The 25,308-nt window shown below is 34.3% G+C and overlaps 2 protein-coding genes across 4 annotated transcripts; both read left to right on the plus strand.

Moving 5' to 3' along the window:
* The first annotated feature begins 8,195 nt into the window (after positions 1-8,195).
* Positions 8,196-15,833, plus strand: LOC148191491 (uncharacterized). 3 transcript variants are annotated; one of them, XM_088101855.1, is made up of 11 exons: positions 8,196-8,578; positions 9,116-9,284; positions 9,395-9,577; positions 9,654-9,753; positions 9,860-9,890; positions 10,919-10,961; positions 11,049-11,201; positions 11,366-13,085; positions 13,220-14,531; positions 14,854-14,937; positions 15,297-15,833. In XM_088101855.1, exons 2-11 carry the CDS (start codon positions 9,226-9,228, stop codon positions 15,359-15,361), a joined length of 3,750 nt encoding a protein of 1,249 aa, XP_087957981.1. In that variant the 5' UTR covers positions 8,196-8,578; positions 9,116-9,225; the 3' UTR covers positions 15,362-15,833. The 3 variants fall into 3 exon arrangements, with proteins under 3 accessions (XP_087957981.1, XP_087957980.1, XP_087957982.1); XM_088101854.1 differs by having other exon boundaries at positions 8,196-8,561; XM_088101856.1 differs by having other exon boundaries at positions 8,196-8,442.
* Positions 15,834-16,790: 957 nt separating this feature from the next.
* On the plus strand, positions 16,791-25,097 carry LOC124848878 (ABC transporter B family member 19-like). The gene is made up of 9 exons (XM_047326695.2): positions 16,791-18,251; positions 18,367-18,421; positions 18,515-18,690; positions 20,298-20,462; positions 20,910-21,205; positions 21,489-21,805; positions 21,901-22,124; positions 22,310-24,244; positions 24,498-25,097. Exons 1-9 carry the CDS (start codon positions 17,247-17,249, stop codon positions 24,843-24,845), a joined length of 4,521 nt encoding a protein of 1,506 aa, XP_047182651.1. The 5' UTR covers positions 16,791-17,246; the 3' UTR covers positions 24,846-25,097.
* The last annotated feature ends 211 nt before the right edge of the window (positions 25,098-25,308 follow it).

A 25,308-nucleotide genomic window follows, 5' to 3' on the forward strand; every position in this document is an offset into this window, starting at 1 on the left:
TAACGATGTAAGACCCATGAAAAATATTTACACAATTTTATTACTAGTAGTAATAAATTTCTTTGTGAATGGAAAATATAATAAGTTTATAAAATGTGGAAAGCTAAATAAGAAATTTTGGTAGCTTAAATGGTAGAAAATTGTGGGGATTTCAAGAACATGGGTTCAAACTCTTTTCTACCTTTTTCTTTAAAAAAAAGAATTAAAAAAGAATAAAAAAAAATAAAATATTGATAGTGGATAAAACACTCAGATTTGAAAAATAGAGAAGAAAGAGTTAAGAAGAAAATTTTAGTTGCAAGAAGAGTAGAGGTTCTGGAGGGTTTTCGAGGAAACAAATTCTGAGCAAGAGATTAAGTCTAGAATAGAGGTAGGGGAGTTAACCTTTCTAAGCTTTTATATTATGATTTAGTATTGTTTTATTACTATTCATGTCTTGAAATTCTGTGTGAATACTGTTAATGAAAATTTCTGTGCTAATATTATATGTTGTTGTTTTGAATCTGTAAATAAGAAATTTGTTAAAACTAGTTGAGGAACACTTTGACTAAGGAAAGACTTGGTACTTGAGTTGTCCATTGTGACGCACCTCTCTTTCCTGGAAGTCTACTCAACAAGTTTTTAACTTAAATCTTGTTGAACAGATTGAGTACTGTTAAATTATTGTGCAATATATCTCGTTGGAATGAAAATGTCTGATGGATTCATGTTATTGTGGTAGATATGGAATTATGAATTATAATTGTGATGGTAGGATAGAGGAATCTTAAAAACCGGAGTTGGTACATCCCTGATCATAGAGCAGCCCTGGTCAAATCCAGTAAGTTGTGACTAGTCATATGTACTGGCGTTTATGGTGAATTTGATTCGTCAAACATTTGATTCTTCTCCAGTGACCATTTATGGTGATATTTTAGTATTGTTAATTTATTGTGATATATTCATTTTGTATGATTTTTGCGATGATTGAATTTTATTATATTGGATTTGAATTTATGCTTCTGAACATGATATGAGTATTATGGGGAGATTTTGTAAGGGTATAATGTGAATTGAGGAATATGAGTATGGTATGAGTCTGGCGGAGAGATTCAACAATGATATGGTATTTGTGTATATGTTGATGTTGAGGGTTGTGTAGTTGGAGGTTATCCTGATACTCTAATAATCATCCAGTCTCAAGTAGGGAATGATGAATTATTGGTGAGAGGGGTAGGAGGTCCTAGTCTATGTGCCGGTTTGGACATAGTGTTGAGGACTAACATTGTGGATGATATGGAGTATTTTGGAAGTGTATTTGTAAGAGGAAGTAGAAGGCATCACAAGTGCATAAGCTCCCGTGACCGCTCATCAACATATCATCCGGATGAGTGTCTATTGGGTATTGTGGAATGAGTGTCTATTGAGTATTGTGGAATGAGTGTCTATTGGGTATTGTGGAATGAGTGTCCATTAGGTATTGTGGAATAAGTGTTTATTGAGTATTGTGGAACGAGTGTCTATTAAGTATTGTGGGATGAGTGTCTATTAGTAATTGTGGTATTGTGGGATGAGTATCTATGATGCAATTGTTGTATGATGGTATGAGTATCTATGATGTGATTGTTGTATGATAGTATGAGGGTGTCTGACATAATTATTATATGAGATTTGTTGAGTGTATAAAAGTAATAGATGAGTATCTATGATGCGATTGTTGTATGATGGTATGAGGGTGTCTGACATAATTATTATATGAGGTTTGTTGAGTGTATCAAAGTAATTATGCATGTTTTATAAATGGTTGGTTGCATGTTAGCTCACCCTATTTGTTTGTGTTTGTGTATGTGCGATGATCGTATAATTCGTTATACGGGAGCAGATGGAGGAATGTCATCTGATTCAGTGCCAATGAAGAAAGAGATAGAAGAATAAATTAGAAGAATTCGAGTTATATTTATGAGTTTATAGTTGAAATATGAGTTTAAAACATATATATATATATATATATATATATATATATATATATATATATATATATATATAAACTATGAATTATCAAGTGTGAGATTAAATGATGTTACCTTAAATGTAATGCTACAATATATCAATTATGAATTATCAAGTGTGAGATTACGGGATGTTACATTAACGGTGTGGTTCGAGGACGAACCAAGCGAAAGTTGGTGGGCATGTGACACCCGGGCACTGACGAGGGCGGGGAGTGATCGCTGGTGCAATAGGCACGAAGTGCAAGGGGCACTGACAAGGAGCGGCTCTTGGCAGACTTCCAGTGGAAGAAACACATGGATGAATCGAACATACACCGGAATGAGAGGATCTAGAGACTGTATAGATATGAGACTATACAGTTGAAGGATAGCTTAAAGGGATTGATTTTGCTACTCATATCACCAAAATGCATTTGTTTTTCGGTAGCTTAATCCATAAGAACATGGGTAAGCGTAGGAGAATTAATATTCCATTTTGTACTACTGATTGTTTTACTGCATGTTATTGAAGTTGAGATTTTATCTCAAATAAAACACAAACTTAGTCTTCCAGAAAGAGCTTTTCCTCATTCCAAGTAGTGCTTCCCTCTGGTTTCTGATTGTTCAGTTGATAAGGCACTCTCCCATCACTGCAAAGTTTCAACATTCAATCATTATTATTAACACAAAATCTTTCAAAAAAAATTAATAAATTTTCATGTTCTTATCAAAGAATTAGCAATATTTTATTATTATATCACGCCCAGAATTCACCAGTTTTATACTGATAGCTAATTTTCAACTCGTCACTTCCCCAGTTCTTTTGGTTCATACATTAAAAATGCCCATAAATTAAACAGATCTAGTACAGTTGGGGATAAAGGCTTCAATTTTCAAATTCTAGTCACAAGCTAATGGTCCAAAAACTTCAAGCTGCTTATACTTGTTTTTCATCACCTAGAGATGATTTAGATCCTCACAAATGTTGGTTCATTTTTTCTTTGCATACCCTTATAAAAGGCATCACCAAACCAAGCACATGATGTCTCCTGTTGGTTCAAAAGTTTTTCCTCTCAATTATTTTTATAATTTGATTTATTTCATAATTAAATGATGTGACTTTTTTTATATAATACTTCTCTAATAAAAATATGATTTCCTTTATATTTGTTTTTTTACAAAACTTAATGTATTATTTAAAAATTTGATAAAATTCATATTCAAACAAATAATTGTCTCCTAAAGAACCTTTGTTTATATGAGTCTTTAAAGGTGTCATTAAGTTATTTAAAGGTGTCATTAAGTTTATTTATGATCTTGATTTCATTAATAAAATTAGATATGCTATGAGTAACTAGAATTAAGTTTACATTAATAAAATTAGATATCAATAAGTTTACATTGTAACTAGAATTTGTTCCACGTCAAATATATCATTTATAACTTAGTATTTGTTTCTAATATGGTGTAAGAAATTTTAGTTAACTCAGAGTGGAAAATGCTATTAGTGAGGAGATGAAATCGTTACAAAGATATAAAACATCATAATTGATAGAGTTGTAAAAAGAGAAGATGAATATTGTGAAATTTAATGTAATGCTATATTTAAAATTAATTAGCGTTAAAAGGATGAGTATTTTTAACTCTATACATATATAAAGCTTAATTAGTGCATACAACAGTTTGATATGAAAAATATTTTTTTTTTCATATTTTAATACACTTTCTTCTTTCAACCATTTAAATATATTTTACAAACAAAATTATGATAAAGTTTTAAATTTTAAAACAGACAATCGAATGTGATAATAATACATAAAGATCAACCACAACTCAATGCATAAACTTTTGTCATAAGAAAATAAAGATAAAAAGCAAATCAATTAGATTGAACACATTTCCAGATCTTATCATCAATTATAATTCAGCTCAAAACTTACAACCAAACTTTATTATGTTATTTAGAATATACTGTTTTAATCTTATAACATTTATTTTAATTTTATATGTAGATGAAAGCTCATCATAAATTAACTTTCAATCACAAGATGGTTATTTGAAGGTAATATTTCCTTTTCAACAATTGTTTTTATATTATTATTTTATAGTAATTTATATAATATTTTATGATTAATTACTACATTTGAAATACTGACGATTTTAAAATTTTAGATATAGAGTTTAAAAGATGTCTAAAGTAATTGAAAAAGAAAAATATATTTAAATTAGAGTTTATATCTACTCTTAAAAAATATAAAAATATTAAATGTATCATAACAAACTATCTAGTCAAGATTTAAGAAGATAGATAATTGGTCTTCAAAATCACTTTTTCATTCTCTTCAGCTGAAGGAGAATTTTAATTTCTTGGACAATGATAAATTATTTTTAAAACCTAATTTTTGTTCCCACAAATAACAATTATTAAAAACAAAATCATAAATTTGGAATTCAAGGAAACAAACAACAATTTAAAAGTAATATTTGACTTCTTAATATTTTCTTCACGGACTTAAGTTAGAAAAAAATTATAATTATATGATTGAAGAAAAGTTAGCTTAAAAGTTTATTTATTTTCAGAAAAAAAGAGAGTTAAGATAGCTTTAAATTATTGTCCGGAGTAATTTCCTTTATATATATATATATATATATATATATATATATATATATATATATATATATATATATATATATATATATATGTGTGTGTGTGTGGGTTTGCGCATACGCCTGTTTTTCAGTTGGTAGGTTTTAGCAATGTGTACCAGGTTTTAGTAGATAAAAATATCCTTATATATCATGGATTCTAAGTTTTAAGGTTAAGGGTATTTTAATAATTTTCATTATCAAAACTAAAAAAAAAGAAAGAAACCTCTCAAACCTTAGTCACATCTCTCATTCCTTTCAATCATTTCTCTTTCATCTCTCTCACTTCAACCTTTTCTCTGTCATTTCTACTGTAGTCTCAATTGAAAAAATCAGAAACCCTTGCCGTTAAACAATCTTACAAAAAATGATTTTATAATGAGTTTTCATTTTATAATTTTTGTTTTATCTAATTTTATCCAGTTTTCACAAGCATAAAGGAATTGATAATTGACCTGGAAAAAATCAGACATACTCGCTATTAAACAATTTCTTACAAAAAAATGATTTTATAATGACTTTTCATTTTATAATTTTTGTCTTATCTAATTTTATCTAATTTTCACAAGCATAATGACATCAAAGGAATTGGTAATTGACCTGGAAAAAACCAGAAACACTCGATGTTAGTGAAGATAGTGAAATTGAAGAGATCTTGAATGAACGTTTGCCTGAAGGTGAATATGTCAATGACTCAACTCTTTACAAAGGCAAATTGTTTAACGACAAATGTTTCTGATTTTTTCAATTGGGACTACAGTAGGGATGACAGAGAAAAGGTTGGAGTGAGAGAGATGAAAGAGAAAGGGTTTAGAGAATGAGAGTTTTTCCCTTAACCTTAAAACTTAGAATACATTATATATAAAGATATTTTTGTCTACTAAAATCTGCTATACATTACTAAAAAACCCCATATATATATATATATATATATATATATATATATATATATATATATATATATATATATATATGAGTTAAGTCCGTTGAATTATTAATAATCGTATTTGATATATTGTGCATTTTTGAAAGTAATGATTTTATTCTTAAAAAAAATTTCGGAACAATTAAATTTTAAGTAATATTATTCTTAAACAGAAAAGATTAAAAATAAAAAATTATTAATTTTTTGAAAATGGAATATTTTTTAAGGAAAAAATGTTAAACACCTTATGTACAAATAAACTTAAATAAGAAAAATATTAATATATATATATATATATATATATATATAATAGCATTTGATATGTGTTAATTAAGATTAATAATAGTATTTGATATATTATCCATTTTGAAAGTCATAATTTTATTCTTAAAAAAACATTTAAGAGAATTAAGTAAGAAAAATACATTTAAATTGTGACTGATTTCGACTCTTAAAATATATAAACTAAAATGTATACCAAAACAAAATATAAATAATAAATACATCTTTATATAATTTATATATTTACTTTGGCTCACTTTTATATTCATCTAAATCTTCATATAAATGTAATTTTTTTTTCAAATTTGTCCATTTCTTAATTTTCTTCCATTCACATTGATTGTTTGTATTGATCTTTCTCATTCTTGTTTTGTTTTATATAGTATTTTGTTCCCTTCTAAGTTCTATCTTGGAATAGTAACAAATGAATGACAAGTATGGGTGATGGTATCCCCACCTAGGGTTTCTGATTTGTGACTATTGGGTACCTTTCATTCAACTTCAACTTTCCTACGAGATTTATGATTTCAATTTGGTGACAAAAATTAAGATGAAACTCGTTGCCTTGTGATTGGGGACAAATTCGTTACAAAACCTAATCAATGAGACAAAACGACATGCCACTTATTTCCCAATCCACAATTTCGGTTTTCAATTTTCATTTTTTTTCAATTTTCTTTACATATAAGTGTTGCTTAAGAAATATCCCTTTCCAATTCAATCTTCAAATACAAGTAATTTTACTATAAGGTTTTTTTTTTTTTTTTTATATATATTTTTTTTCACCATTCACTAACTTATACACACATCATTTCGAAATTATACAAATACACATACCATAAATGAAAGCTAAGAAATGATTAAGTCATGCTTAATGTTTTAACCGTGATTTACGTACACGATTCATTATAATGAATGTTAGACATAGTTTGAATTATTTGATAATTAATTAACTTGAAAAATGCGATGAGTTAACAAGTTTCAAATATGCAGCCTCACCAATAGTGGGTTCCAACAGAAATTATAATAAGTCATTAATAATACTATTAATAATATTATTAATAAATATATTTTTTTGTCATTTTTCTTTTCAACCACTTTTTTAGGCCCTCAAAATACGACTTTGGTTTATTATGATTTTTTTTTATTGTTTACAGGCTGGTTTTGTTATGTTATTTGACAAATCAATAAATCACTAATTGATCTTTAAATTTAAGTGAAAAATAAAAACAGCGGCAGTAATGCTAATCCGTTTGTCAATCAAGTTCTCGAATTATTTTACTACAGAATAATATGAGCGATGTTTTATTTAAATATTTAAATTATCTTAATTTAGAGAAGTTTACTCTCAAAATGTATATACAAAAGATACAAATTTAAAAGTTATTTAATTCAAAGCTGATTTTAATTGCAAAGTATTTAAATTTAAATATTAAAATAAAATACTATTTTAATGTTCACATATACGGTTGGACCATAAGAGAACGAGAGACGGAAAATACAAGTAAATTTAGAAAACGACAAAATTATCAAATAGTTAGGAAACACACTTGATTTGATTGGTGAAATAAAAAAATGTTTTTCTCTGTTTGTTTCTGGGAGTTAATCAGAAATAAAAAGATTAATTACACGTATTAGAAAAAGACCCTGCAAAGATTATTTTACACTTCAATGAATATTATATATTATAAATATATATATTTTAATAAGCAAAGGTATCAATAGGATAATAAGATTTCTCCAAACTTAATATACTTCACTAAGAAACATTTAATCTGAATTTAAATATAACTGTACAATGAGTGTTCGTAATTATTATTATTATTATGGAAAGACTTTGAAGCAATACAATACAACAGTGTATGTACACTGGTGTTGACCACGGCTTCAAAAAATTACGAAAATGTCCCTTCTGTCCAATACAATAGGTGCGTCAGTTTCAAATACCCCAATCATAGACTACAATAAAGTAATCAAAGGGTGAAACGAAATTTGAAAAACCATTATTATTTATTTATTGGAAATTAGTAAATGACAAAAACATGGGAAATGCAACCTGGTTAATGTTTCTTGCCAATGATTCGGTTTTTAAATTTTAAATTTTAATTTTTAATTTTTGGTTATAGCACGTTTTGAAAGTTAATCACCATCAGTTGAAGAACAATTTATCTGAAAGTAAAAAGTTTCAGTCACGTTGGAGTCTGCCGCGGTCAATCATCACCGTTATTCACCAGAGCACAGTGTTTTTTTTTTTTTGAAATGGATTGAGTTGAATCAATGTCATCTGCTAATTAATTAGCGTTTTACGAAGTGCAAATGTGACAACGTTTTTGTTTTTTTGTTTTTGTCTGAACATTGTCATTCTCTGTTTCTACTGAGAGAGAGGGACGGTGTGGAGAGAGAAAGTAGAGGGGATTTGAAATGAAGGACGAGTAAAGCAAAAACCATCTTTTTCATTGTGGGGTTTCGTAAAACTTCAATTTAAAAAAAAAGGAGAAAGAAAATGAGAGAAGAGAAAGAAAAAGAAAGAGGCTCATTTCCTCCACAGTGAGACACAAAAAGGGAAGAACAAGAAGAAGAGAGAAAGAAGAACATAAAAGACAAAGGAGCCAAATGCTGGTACCCTTTTGAACTCTAAATTGGAGGATCGGGTCACGCAATCGAAGATCTCGGACCTCCGTATCTGCACTTCACATTCAATTCCACGCCACTTCCACATTTCACTCCAAATTTTCAATGTAAAAAAGTTATTAGGGTTTGTCCATTTTTGTTTCCTGTTTTGCAGCATGGGTGTTTGTTTGTGTGAAACCGTGATAATGCTTGCTTGACTCCCTGTTGTTTGTTTGATTATTGTGTTTTTTAGTAAGTTTTTTGGTTTAGCTTGGTTGGTATTGGATTTTGGGTTTATTTGGTATCGATGCAGCTTTAGTCAAGTTCAGTCTTTTGCTGAATCAGATCTACTTCTAATAGTTTCTGAGGCAAATTTGGGTTTCTGTTCTGTTGAAAAAGCTTGAACTTTGAGTCATGGGTTGGGATCTATGGCGTGGAATGGTTCTGTTGAGGGTTGCAACGAGTAGGATTTACCTTAACTGCATCTGGGTTGTGACTTGATTTTGTTCAATTTCGAACTTGATAGAGAATGTAGATTTATAATGTAATGCAAATAGGGAAATGACTCACTCAACGTACTTTGTTCGACGCTGAATTCTGCAAGAGTTTTCTCTTCCTTTTTCTTTTTTTAACCATGCTTCTGCAGAATCTACATTCTGATTTTGGGATTTCTCGTGTGTAGTGTTGTTGATTATGGTTGGTTCCAAATGGAAACGATGGTTAAGATTGCGTTTGCTTGCGTGAAATGATCCGAAGAGTGACAGAGAGTAGTGCTACCTTCAATATAGGAAAATGAAGTCTGATACGCTTCTTGATTATGCGGTATTCCAATTGTCTCCAAGGCGTTCAAGGTGCGGGCAACTTCATCCATGGAATTTTCATGTTGCTGGGGTGTGCTTTTCTGTTGATTATTAGAGTTTGTAATCGTGTTTTCTTGTTTTTTCCCCCTATCGTTGGGCAGATGTGAGTTGCTGGTTTCAAGTGATGGAAACACTGAGAAACTAGCATCAGGATTGGTGAAGCCATTCTTGACCAATTTAAAGGTTGCAGAAGAGCAGGTTGCTCTAGCTGCCTCATCAATCAAGCTAGAAATTGATAGACATAAAAATGCAGAGGCGTGGTTTACAAAAGGAACATTTGAGAGGTAACACTGCCCTTTGATTGAATGCACCGAGCATTTTGGTTTACCTTTTTGATTTGATTGGTTTTGGTGCTTACAGGTTTGTGCGGTTTGTTAGCACACCAGAAGTTTTGGAAATGGTCAATACCTATGATGCAGAAATGTCCCAATTAGAAGCAGCACGAAGAATATATTCTCAGGTAACAACACAGTTATGATCAAAGAGAGAAGATTGGTGCAGACAACTGAACTGAGCAATCACTTGTTTTTCTCTCTTTTGTTGATATTTGGAATGTCTTCTTTCAGGGGGCAGGGGATCAGCGTTCAGATCCACAAGGTATGTTTTCTTTGCTAATAGACACATAACCAAAATAACAGGTCTCTTTGCAATCAGACCTATAATCCAAGACAATTTGGAACTTCTTTTGATCGTGTCACTACTCATCAGTAACCACTCTGATGAATTTGTCTTATAAATTACAACTCTTAACTCTTAAGACATTTATGCTGCATTTCCCTGCTGAGTATCTTGTAGTCATGGAGAAAAAAGTTGTGTTTCTTCTTTTGTTGTACAAAATCGATTGAAAATTACTGCACATTTATGACTTTTAAGTTATATTGGCTGTCATCATGTTTCCATATATGGAACTTTGATTATTGTCAATGTTGATTACTTAATCTCACACTTCTTTCACTATTATTTCTCCCTGGAACACATTTTACTGTTACAGTAATGGGAGCTGACGTATTTTACACTCTACATTGTTTACCATTAAATGCAACTATTATTATAATACAATCTTGAGGAAATATTTATGAACTTGCTTCTAATTTTAGATATGTGCGCACTTCTAAAATGTTTTCTTGTCTGTAATAGTTTGTCTAATTATTGCTCAATTCGGTGATAGCCTATACTGTATGACATGTTGATGTAGGTTCTTCTAAATCAGAGAGTAGATAGAAAAACGAAATTAAATGTAGCCAGATAGGATATATAAAAAAGTAAAAAAGAAAACCATTCTCAGTTCTTAATTGCCACATGCTCCCATCATAATTGCCCCAACAGAATTGCCTTATCTTCTTTGATAAGAGCGTGGCAAAATGGGTTGAGGGTTCAATGCTGATGCCTACCATAGAAGTAGAAATGAAGAATGAAATTCATCTGAAGTGAACAAAACTGGGAAAGAGAAAACTAAAAAAGAACAAACTCCCATTATCTTTAAATTTTTGTTTTGAATTTCTGCATAAAGTATTATTTTTCATAACAAAATAAAAACCAGCATGCTGAAATGAAATAGGTAATAGTTTTGATCAGTATATTATTTGTTGAATGATTGATGAAAAATTTACGGTGAATTTGGGCAGGTGGGAATGGAGCAGGAGCAGTAACAGTGGCAGATGCTACAACGTAAGATTTCATCTACCTAGGCAACATTTTGCATGTTCATTTTACAGATGTAATTGATTGATTTGTTGGTACGAGTTACTTGCACAGGAAGGAACTCCTAAGGGCAATTGATGTACGATTGAGTGCAGTTAGGCAAGACCTAACCACAGCATGTGCTCGTGCATCAGCCTCCGGTTTCAATCCCCACACCATCACTCATCTCAAACATTTCGCTCATTCTTTCGGTGCTCATAGATTGAAGTAAGTCATTTTCTTAACTCTTCTAAAATAACCTTAATTAAGATAAAATGAAATAATAAAAGTAGTAATTATAATAGTAAGCAAATTTTATTTTCGTTCGTAATTAAAATATTGAATAAAATAATAATATTATTAATTATAATGTTTTTATTTTTGCGGTGCAGTGAAGCGTGTACTAAATACATGTCACTGTACGAAAGAAGACCGGACCTTATCAGTCACTGGCCAGGTGGCGATGACAGGGAACTCCGATCATCAATTAGTTCTGACATGTCCATCGACAATGACGATGGGCCCAACCAAGCTCAGGCCCAGGATCAACTCTCAGACCCACCAAAGCCCAAGACTTTTTCCAGCTTCGCTTCGCTGCGAAGAAGCAACACCAGCGTGAGCTCGAGGGACGACACCAACGACGCCCCTGCCAAAGAGGAGACGGAGTCGCCGGCGTCGGCAACCACGGCGGCGACGGCTCCGGCGTCTCGGAGGCTTAGCGTGCAGGACCGGATCAACCTATTCGAGAATAAGCAGAAGGAGAATTCCTCCGGGAAGCCACCGGAGCTCCGGAGGTTTTCCTCCGATGTGCTGCGGCGGTGGAGCGGTGCGAGCGACATGAGCATCGACATCAGCGGGGAGAAGAAGGAATCGGATAGCCCCTTGTCGTCCTCTGTTTCTCAGACGAAGTCCCTTCTTTCGGAAGAGAAGGATCGAAACGACAACAAATCGGAGAAGTTTGGGAAAACTGATCAAGGGTCTTCTCAGGAGACAGGGAAAGTTTCCGTTTTTGACGAGGACATGAACGGGGGGTTTAAGGATCAGGTGGGTGGTGTTCCGGAGGCCGCAGCAGTGAAGAAGGGTTCATCCGAGGTTGTTGTTGGTGGTCCTATGCTGTCTTCTGGGGATGATGATGTGAAGGTTTATGGTGGGGTGAAAAATCATGTGGTTGCACCGTCACTTATTAGGGGACCCCGAAGTCATTCTCGATCCTTATCAGCACAGTTTGAAGGTGGCAATGGACTCAAATTGAGGGATGTTTCTGTACGTGTTGATCAATCTTCACAGATTGAGGTTGAAGACTCTTCTTCATTCACGAACAAGGATGAGGATTCCCAAATCCCAAAAATGAAGTTCCAGAAATCTCTACCTGGTAGAAGTGAACAACAGTTGAGCATGACACAGGGTAAAAGGGAGGAAACCAACAAAAGTGCTCATGAATTTAGCAAGATGAAACAAGTTTTAGAGACTAAGGACAATGCACGTCCATCCTCAACCCCACCTTTAGAGCAGCAACATCAGAGGGTGAGGCAAGCTAAAGGAAATCAAGGACTGCATGATGAGCTGAAAATGAAGGCTGATGAACTTGAAAAGCTTTTTGCTGAGCATAAACTGAGGGTTCCTGGGGACCAGTCTGGTTCTGCGAGGAGAGTTGAGCCGGCTGATGCACATATAGAACAGTCACAGTATAGGAAAGCTGGAGTAGGCGAGTCGACTCCTCAGTTACCTTCCAGAAGTAATGTGACTGAAGTGACTGCGAGTTCAAGCAGTCTGGCTAGCTTTGATGCTAAGTCGGTTGCAAAGACGGTGGACAGTCACAATTCTGGTGATGTTTTGGGGCAAAATTTTTCTGATCTTAACTTGAGTGAAGATTCTAGAGGAAAGTTTTATGAGAAGTATATGAAGAAGAGGAATGCCAAGCTTCGAGAAGATTGGAGTATGAACAGAGCTGAGAAGGAAGCTAGGATGAAGGCCATGCAAGATAGCCTTGAGATGAGTAGAGCTGAAATGAAGGCCAAGTTTTCGGGCTCTAGCAACAAACAAGATTTAGCATCAGGTGCTCATCGTGCCGAGAAACTTAGATATTTCAAATCAAATATTAAGAGGGAGCAGGTATTCATTGGCTTGTTTTATGATTTTCGTGATCACTGCAGAATTTTAATTTTTTGAATGCAAAGTTTGTGTTAAATTAAAAACATGAAATTTCATTTTCGGTTCTGATTTAAATCTCCCTTCTTTTTGGACAGCATCCGATAGATTCCCTTCAGAATGAAGATGATGAATATGTTTCTGAATTCTCAGAAGAGAAAACTTATGGCTCTTCTAGGCAAAGTAGGAAAAATTTTCCTAATAGACATACATCTTCAGTTACCCCTCGAACAACAGCTGTGTCGGTCTCACGTTCATCTGGAAGGAGAAGAGACAACCCACTTGCTCAGTCTGTTCCAAATTTTTCTGATTTAAGAAAAGAAAATACAAAGCCTTCTTCTGGAGTCGGTAAAACAACCCGTTCTCAGGTAAGGACGTATTCCCGTAGCAAAAGCACCACTGAGGAGATGCAAGGAGTCAAGGAAGAGAAGTCGAGGCAAGCTCAGTCTTTAAGGAAAAGTTCTGCTAATCCTGCAGAGTTTAAGGATTTGTCCCCTTTGAACCCAGATGGGATTGTTTTGTCTCCATTGAAATTTGATATGGACGAGACTGATCTAGGCCCTTATGATCAATCGCCTAGATCTTTTCTTAAAAAGGGTAATAACATAGGTTCTGGTTCTGTTGGCAATGCTATCCGGATGAAAGCTTCAATGGCAACTGATACTCAAAATAATAAAGAATTTGATGACCTTGAATTTGATGAGGATGATTCTTTGCAGATGGGCACAGAGGAACAGGATGACATTGAAACTATGGTTATCAAAGATGTTGCTTATAATAATAATGGAAAGGTGAGTCTGAACCAGGAATCCGGGAAGTCTGGTAATTCTGGATCTGAAATTGGTGATTCTACGAGGTCTTTTGCCCAGGTTGACCCTATTTCAGGAGGTGAAATGGCTTCTGGGTTTCCATCCACATTCAACGGTGTAAGATCTGGGCAGGATTCTCCTATTGGAAGTCCCGTGTCATGGAATTCACGCGTGCCTCATCCTTTTTCATACCCGCATGAGTCATCTGACATTGATGCTTCCGTAGATTCTCCAATTGGAAGCCCCGCTTCTTGGAATTCTCATTCTCTTAACCAGGGTGACAATGATGCTGCCCGAATGAGGAAAAAGTGGGGAAGTGCTCAAAAACCGTTTCTTGTTGCTAATTCATCCCAAAATCAACCCCGCAAAGATGTCACTAAAGGTTTTAAGCGATTGCTAAAGTTTGGTAGAAAAACTCGAGGATCCGAAGGTTTGCCTGATTGGATCTCTGCAACAACATCTGAAGGAGATGATGATACTGAAGATGGAAGAGATTTGGCCAATCGGTCATCAGAAGACCTGAGGAAATCAAGAATGGGATTCTCTCATGGTCATCCTTCTGATGACAGCTTCAATGAAAATGAGCTGTTCAACGAACAGGGTAACCTATTATTTTCTCAGATTTATTGTTATTGATCAATACGCCTTGTCATTGCTTAAAATCTAGATATTTAAGTGGTTATATTTTTTATTTTATTATTTGATCTTGCCAATATCTTGTGTTATTCCTGCTATTAGGAAGTGGATCCTTTAATTTATTCATTTGATGTCTTTCCACTGTTGGTTGCACATTTAAAAAAGTTATACCTGTCCATAGATATTGATGTGGAAGGACAAGGAAAATTTCAATTAATGTCTTTCTTAACTTTCGTTTTTTAGTAGACCCAACTTTTAATTGATAATTTTGTTCTTGATTCCTACAGTCCAATCCTTGCAAAGCTCTATCCCTGCACCTCCTGCTCATTTTAAACTGAGGGATGATCACATGTCTGGAAGTTCATTAAAAGGTGATGCCTGGGTAACATAGTATACTATAGGTCAATTTTTCATCCTTTTTTGGTGTAGTTTCATTTGTCAGGTTGGTGAAGTAGTTCTGTAAGTTGTCAGGAGTTCTCAAAATGTGTCCTCTTTGTTTGCATTTCATTGATTCTTGGATTAAGGGGCCAATCTTTGGAATTTTTTTGCTAAGAATGTAAAACCTTGACTCCCCAAAGTAGTATTATGCTTTTGTTAGTAAAAAGACTTGGGATTCACATATGCTTTGGATTTCTCTTCACTGATTTCAAGAATGATAACGTTTGATTTGCTACAGATTTAGTATCTTTTACACGATGTCATAGTTACATGTTAACTTCAATTTTTGCAGCTCCCAAATCATTTTTTTCACTATCGACTTTCCGAAGCAAGGGTAGTGACTCGAAAACCAGATGAAATTTCACTGATTGGGCCTGGCAAGTAATTCGGATCATCTCACTGGTAGTAGAGGTGTAAAGGACAATATTAAATATGATACAGAAAAGAGAGGTAGGCTCGATACATTGATCTATATGAAAGATATATGTGATTGGGGTTATGTATATTTTCTTGGACTCAGGTTTTCCCCTATGATTTAGTTAGTCATGGTTGTGTTGATATATGCTGCATTCTGTAGTCAATGAAGAGTCGCCTATTGGTGCAGTGTCATTGTAATTTTGGCAGGAGTGGCATTCTTTTGCTCGTTTATTTTGATTTACTTGTGTGATGTATATCAGAGTTGAACTCCTGTTAGAATGAATCAGTACAGTCAGAGTTAAGAAGAGTAATGTGATTGCGGAGCAAAATAGTAGCTTTCAAAAGATTATTTCCCTCTCCCCATGAAAAGAACGAATAAGAATGATTGGCTACTTATCCTATGCCATTTTATTGTTGCTTTTAGCTGTATGAATTTTCAGCTATTAATGCTCCTTTTCATGACAGCTACACGTTACTTAATGTAAATCATCACACAGTAAATAAACATGGTCGTCGATCCTTCTTACCTTATGATTTTGCATCCATTATTTATTGCTTTAGGCCCTGTGAACACGGAACCGTCCGATTACAGTAATGAATGAGAACGCTAATTGTATTCCATTTATTATATTGATTTTTGGATAAAACAAACTATACAATGCTTACGATTAAGAAGTTTATTTAATTTCTTTAAAAGCGATTTAAGTTGTTAATTAATGCTCTAATTAGTGACTACGAAGACGTTATTGGGAATTTATCAAATGCTTAACGGCAAAGAAAGGAAAATAAAGCGGGAATGATAATGGAAAATGCAAGGACAAGGCACCAGATAATCTTGACTAGCCACAAAAGAAACAGACAAACCAATATTAGCCGACACAATCTTGTATGATTTGATCACTTCTAGGAAGCAATTCGGCCAATCAACAATAAATAAAGGCACCAATGTTATTTGATTTTCTTGGATTAAACGTACTATTCTATTATTATTTATGCAGCAAAATAATGCACCTTGTACCCTACCTTGTTTTCCAGATTCCTTTCTGTACAGTACTTTCTTTTTTTCAAGTTGAGTTTCACCCATCAAATAAGCTGGCATCGTGTGAAACTTACAATAAAACTTACCGTCTTTTATGTACTCGTGTCCTTGCGGAGAACACTGCGCTTTGTAAATTCCACTGTAAAAAGAGTCTTTTATTGTCATTGTTTATTTCCTTTCTTTTTCTCCTGAAATATTCATTTCAAGCACTACTTGGTTAAGTCTTAATTACATGGCACGACACACCTATTACCTAGTCAAAGAGGTGATGCCACAAACATACTTTGCAGTCAGAAGATCATCTCTACATGACAAATGTATATTCCTTGTTAGTTTTTGTTCTGATTACGGATAACTGAATTGATGTTAGAAAAAAACTCACACGAGTCAATTCAAAACCAACATGTCATCTAAACAACAACGGCTAAAATTGGAAAAACCCAGTCATAACTATGCTCAGCCGGCCACATAGCTTTACATGCCGTCCATTCACAACACATAAGGATCAATGTATAAAGCATTCCCAAACAAAAAGATAAACCAGACCACACCCTCTATATAGTCAAGGAGGCCAAAGATATGCCTATTTACCTGTTTGGTGTTTTGTTCAATTGTCTGACTATGCTAGAAAACATGGGTGGAACAATCTAAGTTGTCTGATACATTGTACCAATCTCCATGGACCTGTAATCAGAAAGTAGAACTCCTGTTTTTATTTCCCCCCATTTCATTCCTTTTTCCTTTCTTTCCACTACTTCTTCTCTTCAAACTAGTTGCTTGCAAGCCATGGATGGTTCTTTTTCCTTTGATGGAGACTCCTTCTCAAGCCACCAGAGACGCTACTATCCAACACCGGCGAGTTATCACAGTGTGTCTGGCTCTGGCTCTTTCATACCATCCAGCTTTCACAGCGATGCTACTTCCACAACCAGAACAGCTCGCCGCAACCGAGTTCCTACCACGCCCTTCGCTTCAGACGATGACCATTCATGGCAAGAAGAGGTTTCATGGAAGTTTGAGGCCACAGGGTGGCACCATTACAGCACAAACTATGGTTCTCTTCTGACTCCATGGGCAGCCAGCCCCCCTTCTGATCACAGCCGAATATTTCGACGATCAGCCAATGACTTCTACCTTTCAAGAACAAGTGGGTTCAGAGGTATCGCAAGCTCTTCTTATGAACATTCTGGCGGTGGTAGAGTTGAACTTAAGAGCTATGTTGCGAGGGACAATGATCATAGTTACTTTGATCATGGATTATCTACATCGGGGTTCATCCACCAGCAGAGTAGTAGAAAAAGTAAGAGTAGTCCATTGGCCGAAGAAGATGAGCTTAGTATGATAGATTATAGCATAACAGAAGAACGTGTAATTTTACCTAATGGCAATGATCATGGTCTTGAATCCCCATATCTTAAACACGGTCATGGTGATTATGGTGGGAGTTGCTATGTCGGTCACGGACTACCATCATATGATGGTAGCCATCTAAGTGGAAGTGGTGGGGGCTATACTTATCGCCACCATGACATTGAGAAGCATTCAGGATATGATGAAGAAGGTGAGGAAGACATGGATGAGGAAGATGCAAGTCCTCCAAAGGCTGTTGGATTGTTCAGCTTGTTTAGGTACTCAACAAAGTGGGATTGGATGCTTGTGTTTGTGGGGTGTTTGGGGGCCCTCATAAATGGAGGATCACTTCCTTGGTACTCTTATCTTTTTGGAGACTTGATCAACAAGATTTCAGAAGCAGACAAGGACAAAAAACAGATGATGAAGGATGTAGAAAAGGTTAACAAAAAACCTTCCCTTGTTTATTTCTTTCTCCATTTATTGGTCAAATGTTTGTGTTTGCACAGTGCTGTGGAGTTGAAGTTTATTTTCTTTGACCTGTTGTGGTTTTCAGATATGCCTGTTTATGGCGGGGCTAGCTGCTGTTGTGGTGGTTGGAGCATATTTGCGTAAGGAGATTAAGACACGAGTGATGTTTAAGTTGTACTTTGTTATGATCTTGATGTGTTGCAATAACTTTTGTTAATGACTGAAATTGGCAGAGATCACATGTTGGAGGTTAGTGGGGGAGCGATCTGCACAGAGAATTAGAAGTGAGTATCTGAGAGCAGTTCTTAGACAGGACATAACTTTCTTTGATACAGATATCAACACAGGTGATATTATGCATGGAATTGCAAGTGATGTTGCACAGATTCAAGAAGTTATGGGAGAGAAGGTTGCTTCTTCTTTCTCCTATTCTACTCACAAACTACTTGCTAGCTAAACTGCACTAATATAATTTTAACTTCTGATACAAACTTTTCATACAAATAAACTATATATATATATATATATATATATATATATATATATATATATATATATTAGTATTTTAGTATGCATTGCATATACTAAAGATTTTTATGTAACTATAATTTATAATAAATATTTTAAACTTCTAAATCATAGTAAATAAATGTTTTTAAACATACAAGTTACATTTATATTATAAATCTAAAATATTTAAATTTTGATATAAAACTTTTTATTTTTAAATAGTAGACTGCGAATTAAAATCAGAATATACATATTCGGATAATTAAAGATGTTAAGTGAGATATATTTTTTGGTTACATGATATGTGTGAAATGTTTTTTTTTTTTCAATATGAGAGGAGAGTGTTAAAAATCTCTATAGAGATTGAAAACAACAATAACTTTATTTGAGATTTTAATTTATAATATTGATTACATTACACTCTTTCCTTTAAAATAATTTACTTTAAGAATGACATATGGTATTTTTTAATTTTAAATTCACCTTTCTGGATTTAATTGTGTCTTTTTTTATTTAAACATTTTATATTGTTTATTTTTAATTTTGCTTATATTTAAAAATGTGTACACAATGTATAGGATATTCAATAATATTAATATAAATTGAATTTTTAAATGAAACTAATTTTAAATTGTATTATATAGGTTCCTAACATTGCCCTGATTTTTTTTTCTTTTTTACGAATTCATATAATTTAAAAGTTTACATCTGGAACAATATATAATTTCAAGGAAATAAGTTCCTTCTTACCAGTAGCATTAGAAATCCATTCATAATTTTCTAAATTTTTGAAAACTAAGTATAAAACTTTACAAATTGCATTTTCTAAACAGGTTCCTATAATTTGTAGGCTAAGGGGGGATTTTATTTTAACCAATTTTAAAAGTCTAGGCATTGATTTATATTCTTTTAAGCAATAAGAACGTATTTAAATAACGAATAAAACACTCTAAAAATAAAAATAAAAAAATGGTTAGGACTATAGTATTAATTTAAGGCAAATGCTAACATCATGGTATGAAATTGATTAAAAAATTATAAATGACTTTTCTTTATTGAAATGCATAAAAATACCGTTACTATGATTTTTTAGTATGTTCTTATATGATTTTCAATATAAAATAAAAACAGTTTTAATTCCTTAACTATTGTGCAACCTTAATTAGCAAAGAAATTATACATAATTTTTTATTACTTAACCTTGTTTAATTTACCTCTTAACTCATTTTTCCCTTATTTAAGGATGTCATTGAGTTACTATTTTAAGATTTAAAAGGTACAATTAGATCTTTTATATAAATTTCACTCATGACTTGATTGATAGCGTGGAATGTTGTTGTTATATCTTATTAATAATTGACTTTAATGTTTCAGTTAAAGTTGTTAATACAATATGTTTCATATATTCTGTGACACCAGAGAATGATAACAAGTTCTATGCTCCAAATTTGGTTGAGATTGATCCTTGTATTCATTTTCATTTAATTTTTGTTTCTGACATTGCAGATGGCACACTTCATTCATCATATATTTACATTCATATGTGGATACATAGTTGGGTTTAAAAGATCATGGAAAGTCTCTCTTGTGGTATTCTCAGTCACTCCATTGACAATGTTTTGTGGCATGGCTTACAAAGCACTTTATGGAGGCCTAACAGCAAAAGAGGAAGTAAGATAAAAAATAAATCAGAAACTTCAGTTTTTATTAAATTGGTTAAATACATTATTATTGAACCTAAAATTGAAATTCATCTGGATCGCCAATTTTTCTCTATACGTTTTTCTTTAGGTTCCAGAAATAAATGAATATAGTCCTTTTAATTCATTGATGTTGTGTTAAACATTCTAGACTGACATTTAAGCTGAAATGTGAGTAAATAACTCCAATCTGAAACACTATTTAACATGTAATTTTCTTTAATACAGATAAGTTAAGAAGACTATATCTATTTATTTGTTAAAATTTGAGAATCAAACTATATCAAAGTTTAGAATATCGATGAATTCAAATTTTATATGAAAGTTGAGAGATTAAAAATATATATATCCCTTATTACATTTGTTTTACATGTCTCAACATTTTGTTAATCCTTTTTATTAACTGTTTGTTCTGAAGGCTTCTTATAGGAAAGCTGGTAGCGTTGCGGAGCAAGCCATAAGCTCAATTAGGACAGTTTTTTCATTTGTTGCAGAAAGCCAATTAGCTGGAAAATATGATGAACTACTGCAGCAATCAGCTCCAATTGGGGCAAAAGTTGGTTTTGCTAAAGGTATAGGCATGGGTGTGATCTACTTAATAACCTATTCAACATGGGCACTGGCATTCTGGTATGGCTCTGTATTAATTGCCAAGAATGAACTTGATGGAGGTTCAGCTATTGCTTGTTTCTTTGGTGTCAATGTTGGGGGAAGGTGTGCCTTCTTCTCTCTTTAACTTATTACAACATACTTGATTTGGAAAACCATAATATTCAACCATGTTTTTCATACAAGGAAATTATTCTTCAAGCATTTTGTTAAGGACTACTTGTACTTTCTTTGTTTAGCGAGAGTTTATCAGCAAATTGTTTATACTATTATCCAATTACAAATCACAATGATAAGTTTATTGACTTATACTAATTATAGTTTCTGATTGATTGATGTTGTAAAAAGTTTTATATATAGAAGTGAAAGTTATTTCTTTCATTGACAGAGGATTGGCACTGGCACTTTCATATTTTGCACAGTTTGCTCAAGGGACTGTTGCAGCAAGCCGTGTATTCTATGTTATAGAGAGAATCCCTGAGATTGATCCCTATAGCCCTGAGGGTAGGAAGCTTTCTGGTGTTCGTGGAAGGGTTGAGTTAAAAAGTGTTAGTTTTGCATATCCATCACGTCCTGATTCTCTGATACTTCATTCCCTTAGTTTGATAATACCACCTTCAAAAACTGTGGCATTAGTTGGTGCCAGTGGTGGGGGAAAGTCCACTATCTTTGCTCTCATAGAGAGGTTTTATGACCCTACTGAAGGTAAAAGTAGCTATATGATTATTTGCAAAAGATCTTTTGAAAGCTAAGGAAGTTATTCCTACTCCTAACTTTGTTGAGTTTCAATATCTTTGTAGGGATTATTACCTTGGATGGTCATGATTTGAGGACATTGCAAGTAAAGTGGCTACGTGATCAGATTGGGATGGTTGGTCAGGAGCCAATCCTCTTTGCCACATCTATTCTGGAAAACGTGATGATGGGGAAAGATGATGCCACAAAGGAAGAGGCAATTGCTGCTTGCATTGCTGCTGATGCTCACAGCTTCATCTCTAGCCTACCACTAAGCTATGACACTCAGGTGTTGTAACTAATGACAATGATATTTCTCCTTTTCTGCAGTAATATGTATTCAACTAAACTAGGTTGCAAAATAGTTGTTATGTAACCCTGTGTGTGTGTGGCATTCAAAACTGCATACACAAATTTCTAAAGAATTTATGGTATGATGTTTGGATCTTAAATAGGAAGTGCTATATTCTGCAGGTGGGAGATAGGGGAACAAAACTCTCCGGAGGTCAGAAGCAGAGAATAGCATTGGCTCGAGCAATGATGAAAGATCCTAAAATCCTTCTTCTAGATGAACCTACTAGTGCTCTTGATGCTGAGTCAGAGTCTGCGGTCCAACGGGCAATTGATAAGATTTCTGCCGGACGAACAACCATTGTGATTGCTCACAGGATAGCAACAGTGAAGAATGCTCATACTATTGTGGTTCTTGAGCATGGTTCTGTCATTGAGATTGGTGACCATCGACAGCTTATGTCAAAAGCAGGAGCATACCACAACCTTGTCAAGCTTGCTACCGAAGCCATTCCAAAACCTCTAGCTATAGAGAATGGCATACAAAAAGCCAATGATCTATCCATCTATGATAAATCTGTTGCTGCTTTATCACGATCAAGATACGTGGCTGATATCCCTATGCCTATAGACTTAATATCTATGCATGGGGTGGAGAAACAGAAAGACATGGAAGATGATGTACAAGACACAAAGGCAAAACAATACAGCCTTTCTCAAGTATGGAAACTGCAAAAGCCAGAGCTCGTGATGCTATTTTCAGGACTTATTATGGGAATGTTTGCTGGTGCTATTCTGTCCCTTTTCCCATTGATTTTAGGCATATCCTTGGAAGTATATTTTGGCCATGACACTCATAAGATGAAAAGAGATGTTGCACACCTTTGTTTAACACTTGTTGGCCTTGGAATTGGTTGCATACTTTCCATGACAGGACAACAAGGTCTGTGTGGTTGGGCTGGATCAAAGCTGACACAAAGAGTTAGATACATCTTGTTTGAATCCATACTGAAACAAGAACCTGGGTGGTTTGACTTTGAAGAAAACTCTACGGGAGTGTTGGTATCAAGGCTCTCCCTCGACTGTGTTAGTTTTCGATCAGTACTCGGTGACAGATTCTCAGTCCTTCTTATGGGGTTGAGTTCAGCTGCTGTTGGCCTTGGTGTGTCCTTTGCCTTCAATTGGAGACTAACGCTTGTGGCAGCTGCTGTAACTCCTTTTGCACTTGGTGCAAGCTACATAAACTTGATCATAAACGTTGGGCCGCGTGTGGACAACGACTCTTATGGCAAAGCCAGTAACATTGCTTCTGGTGCAGTGTCGAACATAAGGACAGTTACCACATTTTCTGCCCAGGAACAGATAGTTAAGTCCTTTGATAGAGCCCTATCAGAACCTAGAAGAAAATCATTACGAAGATCACAACTTCAAGGTTTTATGTTTGGGTTGTTTCAAGGTTCCATGTATGGAGCATACACCTTAACACTTTGGTTTGGCGCATACCTTGTACAACATGACAAGGCAAAACTTGGAGACGTGTTTAAGATCTTTCTCATTCTTGTTCTGAGCTCATTCTCTGTGGGACAACTAGCTGGCTTGGCACCAGATACTTCTACGGCGGCTACGGCAATTCCTGCAGTTCAAGATATCATAAAACGCAGGCCACTGATTGACAATGATAGAACAAAAGGTAGGAAAGTAGACAGATCAAAGCCATTCAACATAGAATTCAAGATGGTGACTTTTACATACCCATCTAGGCCAGAAGTGACTGTGTTGAGGGACTTCTGTTTAAAGGTCAAAGGTGGAAGCACAGTGGCCCTGGTGGGACCAAGTGGATCAGGGAAGTCAACGGTCATATGGTTGACTCAGAGGTTCTATGATCCTGACCAAGGAAAGGTGATGATGAGTGGGAAAGATTTGAGAGAGATCGATGTAAAGTGGTTGAGGAGGCAAATGGCTTTGGTGGGTCAAGAACCTGCACTGTTTGCTGGGAGCATAAGGGAGAATATTGCATTTGGCGACCCAAATGCTTCATGGTCTGAAATTGAAGGGGCTGCAAAGGAGGCTTACATCCACAAGTTCATCAGTGGCCTTCCTCAGGGTTATGAGACGCAGGTAATAACTGTATAGCAATACTAAGAAAATGTGTTGCTAGTATTTCTCTTACTTTAGGTTATATCTTGTTATGCTAAACCACTTTTTACTCTAGTTTTTGTTCATCATATACTCATTGAATTGTATTTGTAGCTTGACTCTAAATCACAAGTTCATACTAATTTATGCTGCATCACTTTTTTACAGATTTTTTTCCCAGCACCCTTTTCTATAAGCAAAACATATGATTATTTTTTCATTTTCTCTGAACTAGGTTGGTGAAAGTGGGGTCCAGTTATCAGGTGGCCAGAAACAACGAATTGCTATAGCAAGAGCCATATTGAAGAGATCAAGGGTACTTTTGCTTGATGAAGCAAGCAGTGCCTTGGACTTGGAATCAGAGAAGCACATCCAAGAAGCCCTTAAAAATGTTGCCAAAGATGCAACAACCATAATAGTTGCTCACCGTCTTTCCACGATCAGAGAAGCTGATAAGATCGCAGTTATGAGAGACGGGGAAGTGGTGGAGTATGGGAGCCATGACACTCTCATGGCTTCAAATCAAAATGGCTTGTATGCTAGCCTAGTTCGAGCTGAGACAGAAGCCAATGCCTTTTCTTGATCATATCCATGAGCCTGTAACATTATTGTCAGCATATAGCAATTGTGACTAAAAAGAATGCCCCCATTGGCCTAAATAATTTGGTCAAAACTAGAAAAGAAAGGACCACTTTAACCGGTTTGGGCTGTTTTGAAGTGTGGGTCACACAACAGAAGTCATTTTATTCTATCTTTTAGGTCAGATTTCTTCTTTTTCAAATAAACAAAAAATACATATTATGTGCCACTTGATTATGTAAATTTGATAAGGAAATACTTAAACATTTTTGTTTACTTACTTCTATAGCACTTTTTCTTGATTATGGCAAAAGAATGATTATGCATATGCAAATGCAAATGCATGCTCAATATGGAGGAGGCTAATAATGATTCAAGTAAGACCAGCCACAATAAATGGGCACGAGGGTATCCTTAAATCTTTCAGTGGTTACATTGGCTCTAACTAAAAACGACATATGACCAGA

This window comes from Vigna umbellata, chromosome 11 (assembly GCF_029865625.1).
Source record: "Vigna umbellata cultivar VRB3 chromosome 11, Vumbellata_1.0, whole genome shotgun sequence".
NCBI lineage: Eukaryota > Viridiplantae > Streptophyta > Magnoliopsida > Fabales > Fabaceae > Vigna > Vigna umbellata.

Coding starts and splice junctions, on each gene's coding strand:
- LOC148191491 (XM_088101855.1), top strand. CDS start 9,226: ATGAAGTCTGATACGCTTCTTGATTATGCGGTATTCCAATTGTCTCCA. Junction 10,962..11,048: donor ACAGTGGCAGATGCTACAAC/GTAAGATTTCAT, acceptor TTACTTGCACAG/GAAGGAACTCCTAAGGGCAA. Junction 14,532..14,853: donor TGAGCTGTTCAACGAACAGG/GTAACCTATTAT, acceptor TGATTCCTACAG/TCCAATCCTTGCAAAGCTCT.
- LOC124848878 (XM_047326695.2), top strand. CDS start 17,247: ATGGATGGTTCTTTTTCCTTTGATGGAGACTCCTTCTCAAGCCACCAG. Junction 18,252..18,366: donor TGATGAAGGATGTAGAAAAG/GTTAACAAAAAA, acceptor TGTGGTTTTCAG/ATATGCCTGTTTATGGCGGG. Junction 24,245..24,497: donor CTCAGGGTTATGAGACGCAG/GTAATAACTGTA, acceptor TCTCTGAACTAG/GTTGGTGAAAGTGGGGTCCA.